General features: G+C 36.8%; 1 protein-coding gene across 3 annotated transcripts in view; it reads right to left on the bottom strand.

Annotated features, from left to right (window-relative positions):
- Positions 1 to 20,095, bottom strand: part of ANO3 (anoctamin 3) — a 429,363-nt gene that overhangs the window by 25,721 nt on the left and 383,547 nt on the right. For all 3 annotated transcript variants that reach the window (XM_021665048.2, XM_064365095.1, XM_064365094.1), the window contains 3 exons: positions 9,997 to 10,033; positions 804 to 915; positions 46 to 103 (listed from right to left, as the gene is read on the bottom strand). In XM_021665048.2, the coding sequence (XP_021520723.2) occupies positions 46 to 103; positions 804 to 915; positions 9,997 to 10,033 (207 nt within the window). The remainder of the gene's footprint in view (positions 1 to 45; positions 104 to 803; positions 916 to 9,996; positions 10,034 to 20,095) is intronic.

Here is a 20,095-nt window from a genome sequence, read left to right on the forward strand (position 1 = left end):
CATATCCCTGCCCATTCCTGCACCCACACTCCTAAAATTACTTACTTCCTCCAGTCTCCACCGGTCAAAAAGTTTATTGTATTTTCCTGGGTGGCCAACGAATCTGTAAAAAGGCATTTTAGTTCATTAGCATTTCAGTGCGGTTCACTGAAGAACATCTACTAAAGCATCACGACGAGTGCTTGTGTGGGTGGACATAAATGTTCGCTGGTGCAATTTGTCTCCAGTTGACTTCTGCTATGTTAAACATCAAAGTATCTGACTTAAAAAGGAAAAAGTGATGCATGAACTAATGGGTCAAGAAAGTACAGAAAAACCAACTGGATGACATTTCTAACCCCCACATAGAGAGTCTTAATGTTTTGTTGACCTAGTTAATGACTATTACAGTAATGTGCTGAATTGTTTGGTCCAAAATGTTTCTATCATCAATATGTTTCCATGGCACTAGATGGAGTGCTAAGTGCATGGCAAAGCAGAATCAGTAGTTTAATATGTGGCTTTTTCATATTTTGCATTAATGGTGGAAAAATGTTAAGATAATAGGTAGAAGAGGTTTCCACACTAAGGAATTATAACCCAAGATCACACAATAATTCTTCTCTTCTTTAACAAAATTGTTACTGATGACAAAACAGACACAATTCAACTCAAATGCAGCTAATAGGTATTTTTTTGTGTGTGTGCCAACTTTAACTGCTGATGGCTGTAGGAAGTTATTTGAGTGAGAACAGTAATTGTCAGTTGAAGTATTGACTGTGTTTTTTTACCTCGCAAAGATAATGTGCAAAAAGTTGACTTACCTTCCCAAAAAGAAAGCGATATAGAAGATGGAACTGTTTAAATTGACAAACTGGAAGAGGAACATCTTCAGGGCAAAGCTGTTTTCCCACTCAGATTCTGTTCGGGGATATTCTAAAAGGAGCACAGGGTGCATTGACATAGATGAGATGAATGTCAAGACTCTGGATATAGAGTCAGAAACCTGAAGTTCAAGTGTAGTTTATTTTATTTTATGTTTTAAATTTTTATTATTTTTTTGAGATGGAGTCTCTCTCTGTTGCCCAGGCTGGAGTACAGTGGCACAATCTTGGCTCACTGCAACCTTTGCCTCCCAGGTTCAAGCAATTCTCCTGGCTCAGCCTCCCAAGAAGCTGGGATTATAGGCGCCCGCCACCATGCTGGGCTAATTTGTTGTATTTTTAGTAGAGGCAGGGTTTCACCATTTAGGCCAGGGTGGTCTCTAAATCCTGACCTCAGGCAATCCGCCTGCCTTGGCCTCTCAAAGTGCTAGGATTACAGGTGTGAGCTACTGTGCCTGGCCAAGGTTTTTTAGTTCTATGAGGCACTTTGTGTTGCTGATTTCTAGCATCTGTATCTTTAAAATGTGAATGATAGTATCTGGTATCTGCTGTTCACAGTTGAAGAAAAGACTTCATAAGATAATCTTTAGACTCCCCACAGCTATAAAATTATGATCCCTGTTACTAATACATAAAGATTTATAGGAGTCTCTCTACTATCATCATTTAGCAGTAAGCATATATAATGGATTAATCCTTCACTCTAACTGGCTATACTCAATATAGGGGCCAAACTGTCAACAGAGTTCTCTGAAGAATGAATATTTTGTGTACAGACAGAAGCGGAATGGTAAAGGGAAAAGAGGGCTATGTCACTGAGGATCGCTGAGCTCTTATCCCAGCCTTACACCTGACTGGCAGGTAATCTCATGCAGGTCTCCTTTTTGCAGTCAGTTTTGTCATCTGTAGCATAAGGGATTTAGACAAGATGATTTATAAGAACCCTGTCAACTCTAACATCTTACGGTTTTATAACACTTAAAACAAAAAAATTAAGGACTGCATGTACTGCAGCCTCAGCTCCTATCTAGTATTCAAACAAAGAACAGAATATAGATATGCCACATCTAACATATATTTTGATGTAATTGAAGATTTCAATAAAGATAGAAAGTGGATAGGATCTCATTTAAGGAAAACATAGGCTGAACGTATGCATGAGCCCAATCACATGGAAGGAGGAAAGAATAGGTCCTGGGGAACTCCAAGTCCAAAGGCAGTAGGTGCCAAAAGTAGGAAGGGTCTGTGGGCCACCCAGAAGGGTGACTGGCAAGTGTGCCTCAGTAAGAACAGTCAGTAAGCACCTGTCCCCACAGGTTTTGACATGTCATGCTTTCACTGTTGTTTCTTTCTAGTTTGTAAACTTAGTTTATTAACACAGAACTTATTTAGAAAAGAGAATGTAGACTTTTAGGTAACTTTTATTGTGTAGACTATTTTTGGTTCTTCATTTCTAATTTTATTTCAGCATTGTCCACAAATGTGTCCTGCCTGATTTCTGCTGTGAGGCGAAAAGTTGCAATGTCATTTGTGGCTAAATTGTGTGGATAAGTTTTGACAATGTATCAAGTGCCTGAAAATAATATTTGTTTTCCTGTTGGGCGTGTGTGTGTGTGTGTGTGTGTGTATTTTTCTTCTTCAGATGGAGTCTCACTCTGTTTCCCAGGCTAGAGTGCAATGATGCCACAACCTCTGCTCACTGCAACCTCTGCCTTCCAGGTTCAAGCGATTCTTCTGCCTCAGCCTCCTCAGAAGCTCAGATTACAGGCACATGCCACCATGCCTGGCTAATTTTCCTATTATTTGGTAGAGATGGGGTTTCAACATATTGGCCAGGCTGGTCTCGGAACTCCTGACCTCAGGTGATATGCCTGCCTCAGCCTCTCAGAGTACTAGGATTACAGGAGTGAGCCATTGCACCCAGTCTGGTTTGTACATATCTTTAAAGAGGGTTATCAGATATGATAGTCAAACACTGTGTATCTTTACTTACGTTTTGACTATGGACTTTTCAATTCTTTTTTATATTTCTATCTTTTTTGCTATCTACATTTTAAACCTTGTTAAAGATGCATAGAGATCATGATTATTATACTGATGTGGTAGTTCATTTATTAGTATGAAGTATTCCTCTTTCCCTGTAGATTCCCTAATATTAACCTGTAGACATTTGCTATTTTTGTTACCATTTTCTTGATATATGTGCTGTTACTCAAGAGTCAGTCATTTTTCACCTTTTTAAATTTAGTTGTGTTTTTCATTATCATCTAGCTAGATTTTATTTTTTGAAGTTCAATCTGAATCCCAGTCTTCAAATGACAATTATTCATACAGACAATTGATAGATGGATGGATGGATAGATCTGGAGATAAATACAAACCCACTTTTTAAAATTTGTTTAATGATTTGTTTTATCTTTTCTTCTGTATTTGTTGTATTGATCATGATTCTCATGATTTTATTTACTTTTAATGTATAAATATACATTACCTTCTATATAGCAACAAATATTTTAGTTTTCCCTTCAAAGAAGCTATTAGAACATAAAATAAACAGAAATAAAGTAAAATAAAAGAATAAATATAAATAATAAAATGTTTTAAAATCTTTAATAAAATAGGATGTAATATTGACTAACATTTATCAAGTCTAGTTATGAGAAAAGAGAGAAGACTCCACCACTCCAGATAGAAAAAAAAAATGTATAAACACTATACTAAAGAGATGAACATTACCAGACATCCTATGAATAATTTTCTGTTCTCAAGTTTTAAAAACACATATAATAAACAATACCTACATAAATAGGAGTTTTCAAAAAATGGCTCAAAAATAAGTTGGCAATCTTTAAAAAACTAATAACCAGTGCAATAATTTAAAAAAATGTAAAGATCTACCTCAAAATGACATAATGCCTGGATAGTCACACAGGTTGATTCTATGAAACGCTAAAGAAATAATAAATTTGCATTTTGTATAAAACATTTCAGAAAATGTAAATTCATGAAAGCAATTCAACTTGCTTAGTGAGATTAACATAATACTGACACAACACAGCGTAGCATAACAAGGCCAATGCAAGGACCCTATAACCCAATTTCATTTATAAATTTACCACAAAATTCCTTACTCGACAATGTAATAAAAGAAAAGAAAAATATATCTCGACCAAGTCTAGTGGCCTAAGACTGAATGCCTTCAAAGCCCAAAAACAAACGAATGAGGGGCAAAGAGGTTTAGCAATACAGTATGGAGTGGTTAGTCCTGTAACAAACTAGAGAGTACGTAATTATCTAAATGCCTTATAAACTAGTTTATATAAAAGTGTGTGAGAATAAAGGCTACATGTACACAAGAAAAGTGTTTGGACAGTTTGGATATCCTAAAACAGGATTTAGTAATAGAGTTTATCCCCTCAAAATAAGACTTTCTCTGGAAGTTCATGTTTTTCTGATCAATGTCAAGTGATAATTAAGGAATCTATGTGGCCAACTAAAGTGACCCTTTCTGTGAGAAGCCAAACTGAAGATGTAAAGTGCTCCAAATTGTCCTGTGAGAAATGCCAGTGAAGACAAATAAGACTTTAAAACATTATCAAGAAAGTTAAAGTTTTTAAACTGTGTTTTTTATAATTCTTAATTACACAAGGAGAACCGCATATCTCTAAATGTTATATTTAACACATTTATTTGTGGGCTATTCTTGATATATATATATATGATTATTAATTTTTCATCCACTTTTCTGACAAGTGTTTCCTGGGCTCCTATTGCATACTGGAACAGACTTGAGACTATCTACACTACTATGATCTGTACTGAACCTATCTTCCTGTTATTTGTGAGATCTGCATAATTTCTGACACTAAAATCCCACAAGGACAGGGCAAGTAAAAATCTACAAACTATTTTTACTTAAAATCTCATTGGCAATTTATAAACAAAATATTAGCAGGTTTAATTCAACAGTTTTTTTTTAAGGAATAATGTATCTTGATAGTCTAATGGTCTGTCTCCCTATCACCTTGCCTAAAATATTAGGTACTCCATACATATCTCTTTTATAAATGAATGCATGCCAAACTTTGTAACTAAGGATTGAAAGAATCAGAAGTAAGTATATTCAATTCCTGGCTGTAAGAATTTTTTAGTCTTATAAAGAAAGAAGATAGATAGATGGATAGATAGATAGATTAATAAGAATAGCATAAAAGATACAGTAATGAAAGGAATCACAAACAGCCAGATGAACATTGTAAAGGATTGAGGAGTCAACAAAGGTTTCACAGAGGTGAGCTCTGATGTGAGAAAAGATTACTAAGATTTTACTGGCAGAAATCATTCTAAATGGAAGTAAGGTTATATACCAAGTTGGAGTCATGTTGAGTGCCATTCAGTTGCTTTACATATTCTGATGAAGATTACAATGTTCCCAGCAGAAAGGAACTTCGCTAGAAGTGGAGGATTGTTACATTGGTGGTGGTTAAACTGGTGTCCACAGTGAACCACTCCTCCAAGTATACATACCCTAGTGTAGTTGCCTCCAACCTTGATTCTGACTTGCCTTCAGTAAGAGGAGACTGGATATGCAAGCAAAATGCAGAGGCTGGATAAGCACTTGTGTATAGGGGCTTGTCCTCTTAGAAGCCAGTTGACATGTAAGATGTCCTATTATACTGCTATAAGCAAGCTAGCTAGGTAGAGGCAAATGGAGAAGAAGAAGGCTAAAGACACCCACTATTCCATGATATGAAGAAACAGACATGTGATTGAAGCAGCCCTCTTAGACACACCAGCCCCAGCTGATACCACATGGAGCAGAAAAATCACATAGCAGAGCCTAACCTAAATTGCAGAATCATTAAAAATCATAAGTTGTTGTCCTGAGCTACTAAGTTTGGAGTAAATGTGGCAAGAGATAACTGAAACACTGGAAGTTACTGCAATAATGATAACTGTGAGGGAGGTTTAACCTAGGTTCTATGCCACCAGGAAGAAAACTTTTATTCTTCAACACCATGTCATTCATAAATATAGCACATTGTAGAACATTTTGAATTGGCTTTTAACTCAGAGGAGGAACCAAATCCTGAACACAAAGGATGTAGGTACTGTTTTCTAGGATAATGTATTTCTGGCCAAAATCTCTCTTACTTTTTCCCCTAATGAAGCAAGTTATGGATGAAAAGCTAGTTATGAGATGCAGTCACCCAGTCATGTAATTAGACCTTGCTTTTTACTGTTCATTTCTCTGTTCCTTGGAATTAATAGTGTGTAGAGTAGGAAGCTACTATGTGTTAAGGTTGTATCACTGTGAGGTAGTTTTGACCTCTGTTTGACAAAGTCAAAACCCTTTTCATTAGTTGGTTTAATTTGTTCCTTCAAGTCCCAATTTATCTTTAACATAGACAGTTCATTATTAAGAACAACTAACAACCATCCTGATCTAATTCTCAACAACTATGAAACCAAAGTGCAAATAAAAATCACTTTTAAGTAAATGCTTTTCATTTTTTCCCATATTAAAAAAAATTTTAATAGAATTTAAGCTTTATCTTTTTTGCTTTGTGGATTTTGAAAATATTTGGAAACGATAAATCCAGAAGCAAAAAGTTTTTTAAAAATTATTTTAATAGCATATGACCTCTTCTGAGAAGTAAAACTTAATTTTTCATTTGTATTTTGAGGCACAAATTAGCACAGCCAAAAATTACAGAATATAATGTCAGGCGCGCACACACACACACACACATACAATTAGATTCTATTATTTTAAACTATCAATATTTTTATTTACTTAAACTAATATAGTCCATTATTATGTCTACAGATGTAAATCATCACTGGGTTATAGAGGAAAAAATCAAATATCAAGTGAGAACTCTGACATTTCTTGGTACTCGGCACAAATAACTGTTCTGTTTCCTACTATTAATTATGATTAATTACTATTTATTATGCTTTCCCCAAGTTATTCTCTTAGATTTGCTTCAGTCCTGGGTATAGAGTACTTTAAAAGCAAGTGAATATAAGAAACAGAGCTATTGCTTCGTAACCCTACTGAAGAAAATGCAGCTCAGAGGGTTTAAAGAACAATGAACTGGATCACTGCCATTTATTGAACACTTGTCATGTGTTAGGCAGCCCACCTACAGCGATGGTGAAATAGGAACTATTATTATTGTAATTTTACCACTGAGGAAATGAAGACCCAAAAGTAAAGAAGGAAAAGCAGAGGGAAGAGAAGGAGGGGAAAGAGGAAGAGAAGGAGGGGAGGAGAAGAAGAGAGAACAGGGAGAGGAAAAAGCTTGCTGATAGTCATACAGTCATGATGGGGCAAGCCAAATGTTCATTGCTATACCCAGCTCCAAAGCCTGCTGTCTTCCCCTTTCACAACATTGTTTCTCCAAGTGACATAATCACTTAGCTCCAGAGCACAGACAGTATCTCCTTGTATTAGAACAAAAGGAATTTGAGAAGCCAAGAGAATAAAAGAATTGATTATTACTGTGCAACTACTGATAATGTAGTAAGTGATGGTGCAAAGATTTCAACCCATACATTCTCACTCTAGAGTTGACATTCTTAATAACTACATTATATTGCCTACCGAGACACTGCATCTGTGAAGCAGGAACTGGATGACAGAAAAAGGACATTCAGAGGACGGGAAATAGCTCTAGAAAATGTAAAATATGGCCGGGCGCGGTGGCTCACACCTGTAATCCCAGCACTTTGGAAGGCTGAGGTGAGTAGATCATGAGGTCAGGAGTTCGAGACCATCCTGACCAACATGGTGAAACCCCATCTCTACTAAAAATACAAAAATTAGCTGGGCATGGTGGTGTGCACCTGTAATCCCAGCTACTCAGGAGGTTGAGACAGAAGAATCACTTGAACCCGGGAGGCAGAGGTTGCAGTGAGCCGAGATCATGCCACTGCACTCCAGCCTGGGTGACTGAGTGAGACTCCATCTCAAAAAAAAAAAAATGTAAATTATGAGCCAATATAAAACATTCAGGAGAATACTTGGAAGATAAGGTTGAGGTTATCTTGAAGAAATCTGTACAAAAATCATAGAAAATGAAGAAAGAAAAAATAACTATTGAATATGATAAGAAACATCTGAATGTAAAGAATTTCAGAAAGATTTTTTAAAGGAGGAAGTTACTGAACAAAGAATATACAAAAATTTCCCAGCAGTGAAGCTCTGAGTTTTCAGATCATGGCAGCAGTGGGAGTTTGCCACTAGGATTTCCCCTCAGTAAGAACTTGCTGCTCAGCTGTAAGGAGTAGTCAGCTGACAGCCTCCAGCTGTTTCTACCCTCATCCTATGCCTCAGCTTTCATATCAAGGTCTTGCTCTTCCCAGGCAACAATGAACCAGTGACTTATAATGACAGGGGTACCAGGACTTGGCCAATTATACTCAATTATACCCAATGTTGGATTCCTCTAAATCTTTATTTAAAATATTTGTTCTAGAGCTCTCCATTGGATTGGTTAAAACCATCAGATCTGCATTGACTGAGGCTCTCCTTATCCAGTCATGCTCCTTTACATGCTTACCTTTCTCAGGAGTTTACCCCTAAGAAATCTCTTGCATTACTAACTCCATCTCAGTGTCTGCTTCCCACAGGACACAATGAATGTCAATATTCATGGAATGCACTAAATACCCAGCATAAAAAAATGATAAAAGGTTCTCACCAAAGTACATCATTATCAAATCTCAAAGTGAGAAAAGATCCAAAATTATTCTAAAGTGTAAACAAATAAAAAAATCAAAACAGGTTATGTGCAAAGGACTGCAAATCAGAATGGTAGCAGAGCTCTCAGTAACAATACTGGAATCCAGAAAAAAATGAAGTTCCTTCAAAAATCAAATGAGTCAGTATTTCTAAAATAGAATTTCATACCCAGGAAAACTGGATACCAAGTTTGAGGCTAGAATAGAGACATTTTCAGATATACAAAGTTTTAAGAAACTTACAAGTAGCAAAATAAGGAATTGAGCCAAGAAGGAATAAGACATTGGAAGTAGTATCCAAATTATAGAAAAATATAAAAGGAATTCCCAGAGTGCTGATGAAAGTAAGTCTAGATGCAGTTGGCTACAAGCCTAGAAAATAACCCATCTAGTTTGGAGGAGACAGATAGCATGAGAAGTTAACTCTATGAAGAAAATCAAGTTTGTATAACACTTATGTGTTTGAATATATTCAGGGAACATTTAGAGTCTTAGCAAAAACTTTTGGATAAATTAAGAAAAGTATGTTAAAAATAAGCAAAAAAGGAGCCATTATTAGCTTTAAAAACATAGAAGTGGCACAAAAAAACATACACAATTATAGGATATACCATGCCTTAGATATGAAAATAGTTACAGAAACATAATAATGTGAAGATTAATCATTAATTTGGCTAAAATGCTGATATATCTACCGTGGAAGGAGAAGAAATAACTGTGTTTATCAGATAATTAATGATGGAGTATGGGGGGGACAGGGCACTGCAGGGAACAGTAAGAGCGAAGTCTTAATAATCCATACTTTTATAAACAGGAAGGCAATAGCTATCAAAAGCTAAAAGCCGATCATGTCAACAGAAGGATATTATGTAGAAAAAGGGTGGGAAATAACAAAATAAACAGATAAAAATGTTTAAAAAGTAGTTCATTTGGTATAGAAAATAGGAATGGGTGATGTGGTAAAGGATTGGTTTTCATTGTAAATACTGTTTTGGCTTTCAAAATGTATACATGCAGCATAATACTTTGATTAAAAAAGATATTGAGGAAAAACCCAAAGAACTGAGAAGTTGGAGAAGCAAGCACTCCTAAGTAGGAAGAACCAGGTGTGTTAATCTCTAGTAAAAATAGCCTGGGTAACAAGAGCGAAACTCCGTCTCAAAAAAAAAAAATAAAGGAAAAAAAAAAATTTTGCAAGTATGTGCATTGCCTCTCTATTGTTATTCAATATAGTCCAACTTCCTATACTACCTTTCTCATTTTTATTGGTAAATACTTAAATAATTGAAATTATTAAAATGCTACATTACATAAAGTAATTACAGACTGACATGCCCATATGTTATTTTCTGACTAAGGGGTGAAGTAAGAAAAATGGACTTACCTAAATTAGTGAGGAGGTAAGCAATTTTTTCATAAGCCTGCAATAAAAGAGAATAAATAGTGAACATTATTATTCTCTTTTGGAAAAGGCTGGTATTTACACTATTTGAAGAAACATCTATACTGTTTACAAAATGTCCTGGTTGAATTTTACATTAAATAGAAACATTTATTGAAACTTAGTATGTAATGTTTTATATATACATACATAAATGAAATTATAATATAAATGTGTATGTAAATATGTGTGAATATATATGTGTGTGTAGATTCACCTGTAATCTGTAATAATGAGTCTTTTGCGGTAGCTATTTTTATTTTTATTTTGTGAATCAAGAAATGAGAAAATGTCCCTAAAAGTCTTTCAGCTAATCAGTGGCTGAGCTGGGATTTGAGCTCAAAATTATAGAGTTTTTTACTACACTGGAAGGTGAAGTGAAAGTTTGAATTCTGTACTACTGATAAAGAAATTTCTAAACTATGACAAAAGATTGTACACATTTGTATTTGTAAAGAACAAAATTGTTTTTGTATTATTTAAAACAGACTCAAAAGTCAAATCTGTTGAATCCATAAGAGTTTTCTGATAACATTTTTGCTCTTCTGCCATCTTTTCCCTTCTCCTATATATACTCTGACCAACTTTATATAGACTCAAGGAAAGGGCATATATTTCACAATATTCCAAGTAAATATTCCAATAAATATAGTTGGGAAAGTATATTCACTATAGACAGAAGTACTTGTGGGTATATGTATGTGCATGTGAATATTACTTCATAACCATGTAATTCAATAAAATACTGTTTAGATTATCATTTCCAATAACTTTGTGTGTTGGCACAAAAAATTAAAGGTATGCACCTGGACATATTAAAAGTTGTTCACCTTCTCTGACAGTTCTTTCAATAAAACTATTGTGATTATTCCTCTTAGCTGTGATTCAAATCTGCCCCTTCCTAAGATTTAAAGTGTTAGCTAGAGACAGAAAGATTACACTGAGTACAATACTCTCATTCTATCCCTAGTACAGGTTATTTTTGTCTTTGTTTTTGTTTTAGCTACACACAAACTATAATTTTCAAATTTTAGGATAAGATTACTGTGAATCATGAACACCAAGTTACTCCTACTATAATAGGTTCTTTCTTCATGTCCTATTTATTAAGTGAGATAAACAGAGCAGGATCTCCAAGGAGTACAATGAGATAGACTCAATCATCCAAACAACAGTACTTGAGCACCTAGTGTGCCTCTTGCACTGAGTTGAGGCCCTTTGTGGGACTTGAAAGTTAGTTCTAGTTAAATAATTGCCATTTGGCTTGTGCCAAGCAGTGCTTTACATATATTATTATTCCTTAACAACAATTTTGTTAAGTAGGTATAATGATCCCCAGTTTACGGAAGAGAAAACTAAGGCGTAGAATGTCAGGTACCTTAGTAGTGAGACAACACTACTAAGCAAGTAGCAAAGTCAGGATTGACTGTCACGGCTCTCTTGCACCATCTATATCGTGCCTTGTCAGATAAACTATTCCATTTTAAACTATTTATTTTCCAAACAAGGTCTCACTCTAACACCTAGGCTGGAGTGCAATGGCATGATCACAACTCACTGCAACCTCAACTTTCCAGGCTCAGGTGATTCTTCCACCTCAGCTTCCCAAGTAGCTGTAACCACAGGCACATACCACCATGCCTGGCTCATTTTTTTTTTTTGGAGGGCATTTGGGCATATTGCCCAGGCTGGTCTTGAATTCCTGGGCTCAAGTGATTTACCCACTCCAGCCTCCCAGAACGCTAGGATTACAGACATGAGTCACCATGTCCAGCCCCATTTCAAATTTTTGTCTTAATATCTAGCACATTGAGCCACTCTGCAAGCTTAGGATGGAAATATCTGCAACTGATGCTCTAGGGGGTTACAATGACATTGGGAGGAAAGTTATGAATCACAATAGATGCCATAATACTGTTGGAAGACTTTCTGGGGTATTTGAAAACCTGCATCATCCAAGGCCCAAATGCTGTGGCTGACTGGCAACATCACTGATGAGCTACAAAATCAGTTCAAGCAGAGTGAATTATTAAATCTCTAACTATAAACTACAAAAATAAATAATTATTTAATATATATCCAACTGTATGGTATATAGCAGTAATCACTTTGGCAGTACATAAAGCTGTGTGTGTGTGCGTGTGTGTGATTGTGTAAAGTGGAATGAGTATGTGCTTGTGGGGGAAGAGGATAAAGGGGTTCAGGGATAACTATTCCATGCCCTACCTGATACACACACACATACACACATACAATAACATGTTGGAGAACCTGTACTTTAAAAAATCACTCACTGATGCATTTAGTAAGCTGAAATTATCTTATTCATATACATTAATTAGGTTAATACATTCATTATCAATTTCTAGTGCATCAGTTAGTGTTTTAGAAACCAAACAACACTGAATCAAAAAGACACAGTCTCTACTTTCATGGAACTTAAACCTCAGTGGGTAGAGATAAATGGCAAATAAATATGTAATTGATCAGGAGGTGAAAAGTGCTAAGAGGAAAAATAAAGAAGGCTGAGCAGATGGAGGGCTTTGGTAGACACAGAGTATTATTTTATAGAGTGGTCAGAAAAGCCTCTTCAAGAGGGTAGCATCTGAGCAGAGAAGTACATGAAATGAAGGAGAGAACCAAGCCGAAATCTCAGGTAAGTACCTTTGAGACACAGAAACAGGAATTCCAGTGCCCTGAGACTGGCACGGACTTCATGTATTTCATGAAGGGCAAGGAAATTAGAGAGAAAAGAGTGGCAGCAATAAGACAGTGAAGTAGTAAGAGACGAGTCATAGACAGCTCAGAGGGAAACACTTTTTCAGTGCACAGTGGGCCATGGTAAGGATTTGAAAATTCATTCTTAGCTAAGACATCATCTTCCCATTAATGCTTTGTTTGGGGTGTTATGCAAAAACCAGTCTGGGGAAAAAAAGAACAGCAAAGACAGGAAAAGGACATGGATATTGTGAGAGGCCATACTGGGCAGTTCTACATGGGTTTTAGAACTTTTGCTCTTTTAGTCAGAGCTCCACAATTCAGCCTTCACTGTGAAAATGAACTCCAAACTTTTGCAAAATTGAAAAGAGCCTGTCCCTTTCCAGTAATCTGCTTGTCTGAATTTCTAGAAGCTATGGACATAGACATGAACAAACCGAACAAATACATTTATTAAAAATCCAGTCCTCTGATGAGTTGAGTCATTTAATGTTATCTCTTTTCTTGGTTAAGATGCATGGTCCAACCCTTTGATCCACTCTATTCCATAATAGCCTATTCACATTGTCATTTGTAACCAGTGGTAACCAGGTATTAAGGAAAGTTAGGTGTATTTTGAGGTCTTCAGTGATCAGGCCCATGAAAGAAGTATAGGAATGTATGCTCTGTACTCTAGAGATGGAAATGGATCACCAGTGGAGAAAAGTCCACAACCTACGTGGAGTACTTACATTAGCCAAATGGAGTTAAATTTTTTTCTTTTTTAATTATAGTGTGCTCTGCGTACAGTACATAGACTTTAAAACAAGAGGAGGGAAGCCAAAAGGAGTCCATTCTTTCATCAAAATTTTTTTAAATTAGAATTAATTTAAATTTTAATTTTAGTTTAATTTTAATAAAATTTAATTTAACTTAATCTTTATAAAATTTAATTTTAATAACATTTTAACTTTTGTTAAAATGATTTCACCATGCTGAAATGATTTAATTAGCCTAATTCCAGATTTCTCAAAGTCTAGGAGTACTTCTTTTCTAATGTTTCTATATATTTCTTAAAAGTTACCCTTTAATCATGAGGCCAGGCAGCTGTCATGCTGCTGTAACATGACAAAATTAGTTAAAGTTGGATTGTCAAGAATATACATTTTGGGAATAATTTTGCATATTTAATTCTCATTAAAATATTTTTAGGAACATCTCCTGATACAATAGTACCATGCTACAAAAGGCGCCTTCAAGTAGCATATCACTTTCTGAGGGTAGCAAAATAAAGAAGAAAAGTGGTGGGCTTGGGAAAGAGCAATTCTCCGTTTCATATTCTATCCTTGTAGCTGTTTAGCTATATGCCTGATAAAGGAATGTTAAAAACAATACATTGACATTTTAATTAGTGTTAAATTGAACTATTTGTAATTTAATTTTGAAGGATATGACTTCTGATCTTGGTTGTGCATCAAAATTACCTTAGATCTCTTAAATTAATGATTTTCTAATGCTATTTGAGGGGCTGGCTGGATCAATCAGAATTACCAGAGTATTTCTGAATTTGTTTTAAATATAGATTTCTTAGCCCAACAAAAGAGATTCTGAACAGGACTCAAGAATCTGTAGTTTTTCCGCCAGGTGCAGTGGCTCATGCCTGTAATCCAAACACTTTGGAAGGCCAAGGTGAATGGATCTCTTGAGGTCAGGCGTTTTAGACCAGCCTGGTCAACATGGTGAAATCCCCATTTCTACTAAAAATACAAAAATTAGCCAGCTGTGGTGATGCACGCCCAGCTACTTAGGAGGCCGAGACATGAGAATCGCTTGAACAAGGGGGGCGGAGGTTGCTGTGTGCTGAGATAGTGCCTCTCTACTCCAGCCTGAGGGACAGAGCCAGACTTTGTCTAAAAAAAAAAAAAAAAAAAAAAAAAAATCTGTAATTTTTCGAAAGTACTCCAGGTGATTTGAACAGAAAATACTACTCTTTTCTGGGCATGATGGCTCATGCCTGTAATCCATGCCAACATAAAACACAAAAAAATATTAGCTGGGCATGGTGGTGCATGGTTAGATTAGAAGAATTAATATTGTTAAAATGTTCACACTAACGAAAGCATAATACAGATTTATGCAATTTCTATCAAAAGACCAATTACATTCTTCACAGAAATAGATAAAACAATCCTAAAATTTATACTGAACCAAAAACAACCCTGGATAGCCAAAGTGAAAAAGCATGGAGGTACTACACTAGTTAATTTGAAAGGCTACAACAAAGCTATGGTAATCAAAACAGCATTATAATGGCATAAAAACAAATACACCAGTGGAACAGAATAGATAACCCAGAAATAAACTCATACACCCACAGCCAACTGATTTTCTGCAAAGGTGTCAAGAATGCACATTGGAGAAAAGGCAATCTTTTTAATTAATAGTGCTGGGAAATTTGAATACCTATATTCCCCCCCGCCCCGCCACAAAAAAAACCTCTAACTCTCATTACATACAAAAATCAACTCAATTGCAATTAAAGACTCATAGGTAAAACCTAAAACTATGAATCTACTAGAAGAAAATGCAGGGGAAATGCTGTATGACATTAGGCTGGGCCAGGATGTTTTTTAAAAAGACTGCAAAAGCACAGGAAACAAAACCAAAAGTAGATAAATGAGACTACATCAAATTAAAAAGCTTTTACACAGCAAAGAAAACAATGGCATAAACAGTCAGCCTACAAAATGGGAGGAAATATTTGCAACTATGCATCTGACCAGGGGTTTATATGCAGAATACATAGGGACTTACAGCAAAAAAACCAAATAACCTGATTAGAAAATTAAGAAAATACTTTAATAGACATTTCTTAAAAAAACAAGAAGGATATTGAAATGGTCAATAGGTATATTAAAAAATGCTGAACATCTTTAGTCATCAGAGAAATAAAAATCAAATAAGATGATACCTCATTCCAGTTGGAATGGCTAGAATAAAAAATACAAAGTATATTAATGTTGACTAGGATACAAAGAAAAGGGAACACTTACACACAGTTGGTGGAATTGTAAATGAGTACAGCCACTGTGGAAAATTCTATGAAGATTTGTCAGAAAATTGAAAACAGAACTACCATATGATCCATCAGTTTCACTACTGGGGTATATATCCAAAGAAATGAAATCATTATGTTGAAGACATATCTGTATTCCCACGTTTATTGCAGTACCATTTATAATAGTGAAGATATGGAATCAACACATGTCCATCAATGGATGAATAGATAAAGAAAATGTGGTGGGGGGCAGGGCCAAGATGGCTGACTAGAAGCAGCAGGGATTGCAGGCTCCCCTTCAAAAGAACCATAATAGCAGGTGAATCCTGCATCGGAAACTAAGGTATCCAGGTTCTCTCATCAGAATTGACTAGGCGGTTGGCATGATCCATGGAGTGGAAGGAACAGCACTGTGATGTGGTGATCCACCTGAGAGCCACACAAGGCAGGGGAGCCTCCACCCCCCAGCCAAGGGAGGCAGTGAGTCAGTGTGCTACCCAGTCTGGGAAAGTGTGCTTTTTCCAAGGAACTGTGCAACCCATGGATTGGAAGATCCCACTTGTGAACCCATGCCACTAGGGACTAGGGTCCCAACCGTGGATCTGCACAGATTCTCAACAGCCTCTCAGCTAGAATCTGCTTAAGCCTGCTGAGTTCCTGAGGGGAGAGGCAACCAGCAGCACAGCTACTGTCTAAGTCCTTTGATCTCCCTGAGGGAGGGATGGCAGTCAACACTGGGACTGACAGCTGCCTAACACGCTAAGCTCCCTGGGCAGGGGTAGAACAGCAGCCATCTCTATAGTCCAGGCTGTACTTTTCCCCTGCTGGACCAGGGAGGCTGAATGGCTTGGTCACAAGAGGTGTCCCCCACAGTCCAACACACAGTCTGCTGTGGCAGACTGCAGCCACAGTACCTCTTCAGGCCTTACCCTGACCCCATCCCTCCTCACTGAATGGGGCCTCTCTTCAGGAACTCCAGTAACTCCTGCCAGGGGATCAGGGACAGAACTCTGATCTACCTAGGCCAGAGCCCCTAAGGGCAGGGGTGGCTGCAGTTTCTACAAACCAGTAGACTTAGCCTTTCCTCCAGCTAGTTCTGAGAAATCCAGGCAGCCCAGAAGACTGGGTTTCCCCCAGCAAAGCACACCCCTTCCAACAAGGGACAGTAAAAGTGCTTCATGATATGGGTTCTGTACCCCTTGCCACCCAACAGTGTAAGACACTCCAACAGGGGATGTCAGACACCCTATGCAGGAGAAGTCCTACTGGCATCAGATTGGTGCTCCTCGAGGTCAGAGATCTCAGAGGAATGAGCAGACACCCATCTTTTCTGTTCTCTAGCCTCCTTGAGTGACAACTACAGGTGTGGGAGTGAACTAAATGGATAGGGCCAGAAGGGAACCCCCAGTAAACTGTAGCCTCCCTATAGAAGAGAGACCTGACCATTGACAGAAAAACAAATAGAAAGCAAGAACAACATCATCAACAACAAAAAGTCCCCACAAAAACCCCATTCAAGTGTCAGCAGCCTCAAAAATCAAAACTAGACAAATTAATGAAGATGAGAAAGAATCAATGAGAAATGCTGAAAACCTAAAAGGCCAGAGTGCCTCTTCTCCTCCAAATGATCACAATGCCTCCCAGGCAAGGGCACAGAACTGGACAAAGGATAAGAACAAACTGACAGAAGTAGGTTTCAGAAGACAGGTAATAAAAACTATGATGTGCTAAAGGAGCATGTTCTAACTCAATACAAAGAAGCTAAGAATATTAATAAAAGGTTAGAGGAATTGCTAACTATAATAACCAAAGTAGAGAGGAACATAACTGACCTGATGGAGCTGAAAAACACAGCATAAGAACTTCATGAAGCATACACAAGTATCAAGAGTTGAATCGACCAAGAGGAAGAAAGGATATCAGAGTTTGAAGACCACCTTGCTGAAATAAGACATGCAGACAAGAATAGAAAAAAAAAGAATGAAAAGGAATGAACAAAGCATACAAGAAATATGGAACTTGATAAAAAGACTGAATCTATGATTGATTGGAGTACCAGGAGACAGAAAGAAGGGAAACAAACTGAAAAACACACTTCAGCATATTATCCAGGAGAACTTCCCCAACCTAGCAAGACAGCCAACATTCAAATTCAGGAAACACAGAGAACACCAAGATACTCCACGAGCAGATCAGCCCCAAGCCACATAATCATCAGATTCTCCAAGGTCGAAATGAAGGGAAAAAATGTTAAGGGAAGTCAGAGAGAAAGGCTAGGTCACCTACAAAGGGAAGCCCATCAGAATATCAGTGGACCTCTCAGCTGAAACGCTGCAGGCCAGAAGGGAATGGGGCCAATATTCGACATTTGTAAAGAAAAGAATTTTCAACTCAGAATTTCATATCCAGCCAGACTGAGCTTCATAAGTGAAGGAGAAATAAAATCCTTTCCAGACAAGAAATTGTTGAGGAATTTTATCACTACCAGGCCTGCCTTGCAAGAGCTCCTGAAGGAAGCACTAAATATGAAAAGGAAAACTGGTACTGCAAAAACCACCAAAATATAAAGACCAATGACACCATGAAGAAACTGCATCAACTAGTGTGCAAAATAACCAGATACCATCATGATGACAGAATCAAACTCACACATAACAATATTGACCTTAAATGTAAATGGGCTAAGTGCCCCCATTAAAAGACACAGACTGGCACGTTGAATAGAGACAAGACCAATCAGTATGCTGTATTCAGGAGACCTATCTCACGGGCAAAGACACACATAGGCTCAAAATAAAGGGATGAAGGAAAATTTACCATGCAAATAGAAAGCAAAAAAAAAAGGCGGGGGTTGCAATCCTAGTCTCTGATAAAACAGACTTCAAACCAACAAAGATCAAAAAAGACAAAGAAGGGCATTACATAATGGTAAAGGGATCAATGCAACAAGAAAAGCTAAATATCCTAAATACATATGCACACAATACAGAAGCACACAGATTCATGGAAGTTTTTAAAGACCTACAAAGAAACTTAAACTCCCACACAATAATAGTGGAAGACTTTAACATCCCACTGTCAATATAAAACAGATCAATGAGATGGAAAATTAACAACAATATTTAGGACTTGAACTCAGCTCTGGATGAAGTGGACCTAATAGACATCTACAGAACTCTCCACTCCAAATCCACGGAATATACATAACACTTATTCTAAAATCAATTGGAGTGGAAGTAAAACACTCCTCAGCAAATGCAAAAACACCTGAAATAGTAGTCTCTCAGGCAGGGCACAGTGCAACCAATTAGAATTCGGGATTAAGAAACTCACTCAAAACCACACAGTTGCATGGAAATTGAACAACCTGCTCCTAAATGACTCCTGACTAATTAATGAAATTAAGGCAGAAATCAAGAAGTTATCTCAAATCAATGAGAACAAAGAGACTATGTACCAGAATCTCTAAGGCACAGCTAAAGCAGTGATGACAGGGAAATTTATAGCACTAAATGCCCACATCAGAAAGCTAGAAAGATCTCAAATCGACACCTTACAATACAATTAAAAGAGCTAGAAAAGCAAGAGAAAACCAACCCAAAGGCTAGCAGAAGACAAGAAATAACTAAGATCATAGCAGAACTGGAGGAGATAGAGATACAAAAATCCCTCCGAAAAAAATCAATGAATCCAGGAGCTGGTTTTTTGAAAACAAAAAAACAAGATAGACAAATAGATAGATAATAGACTAATAAAGAAGAAAAGATAGAAGAATCAAATAGACACAATAAAATATGATAAAGGGGATATCACCACTTACTCCACAGAAATACAAACTACCATCAGGGAATACTATAAACACCTCTATGTGAATAAACTAGAAAATCTACAAAAAAGTTGACAAATTCCTGGACACATACCCCCTCCCAAGATTAAAGTAGGAAGAAGTTAAATCCCTGAATAAACCAATGACTAGTTCTGAAATTGAGGCAGTAATTAATAGCCTACCAACCAAAAAAAGCCCAAGACCAGATGTACTCACAGTTGAATTGTACCAGAGATACAAAGAGGAGCTGGTATCATTCCTTCTGAAACTATTCTAAACAATAGAAAATGAGGGACTCCTCCCTAACTCATTTTGTGAGACCAAAATCATCCTAATGCCAAAACCTAGCAGTGACTCAACAACAAGAAGAACAAAAACATCAGGCCAATATCCCTGATAAACACTGATGCAAAATTCCTCAATAAAATACTGGCAAACCAAATCCAGCAGGACATCAAAAA

This window comes from Aotus nancymaae, unplaced genomic scaffold, assembly GCF_030222135.1.
Source record: "Aotus nancymaae isolate 86718 unplaced genomic scaffold, 86718_ANA_hifiasm-v0.15.2.pri h1tg000059l, whole genome shotgun sequence".
NCBI classification, from domain to species: Eukaryota; Metazoa; Chordata; class Mammalia; order Primates; family Aotidae; genus Aotus; species Aotus nancymaae.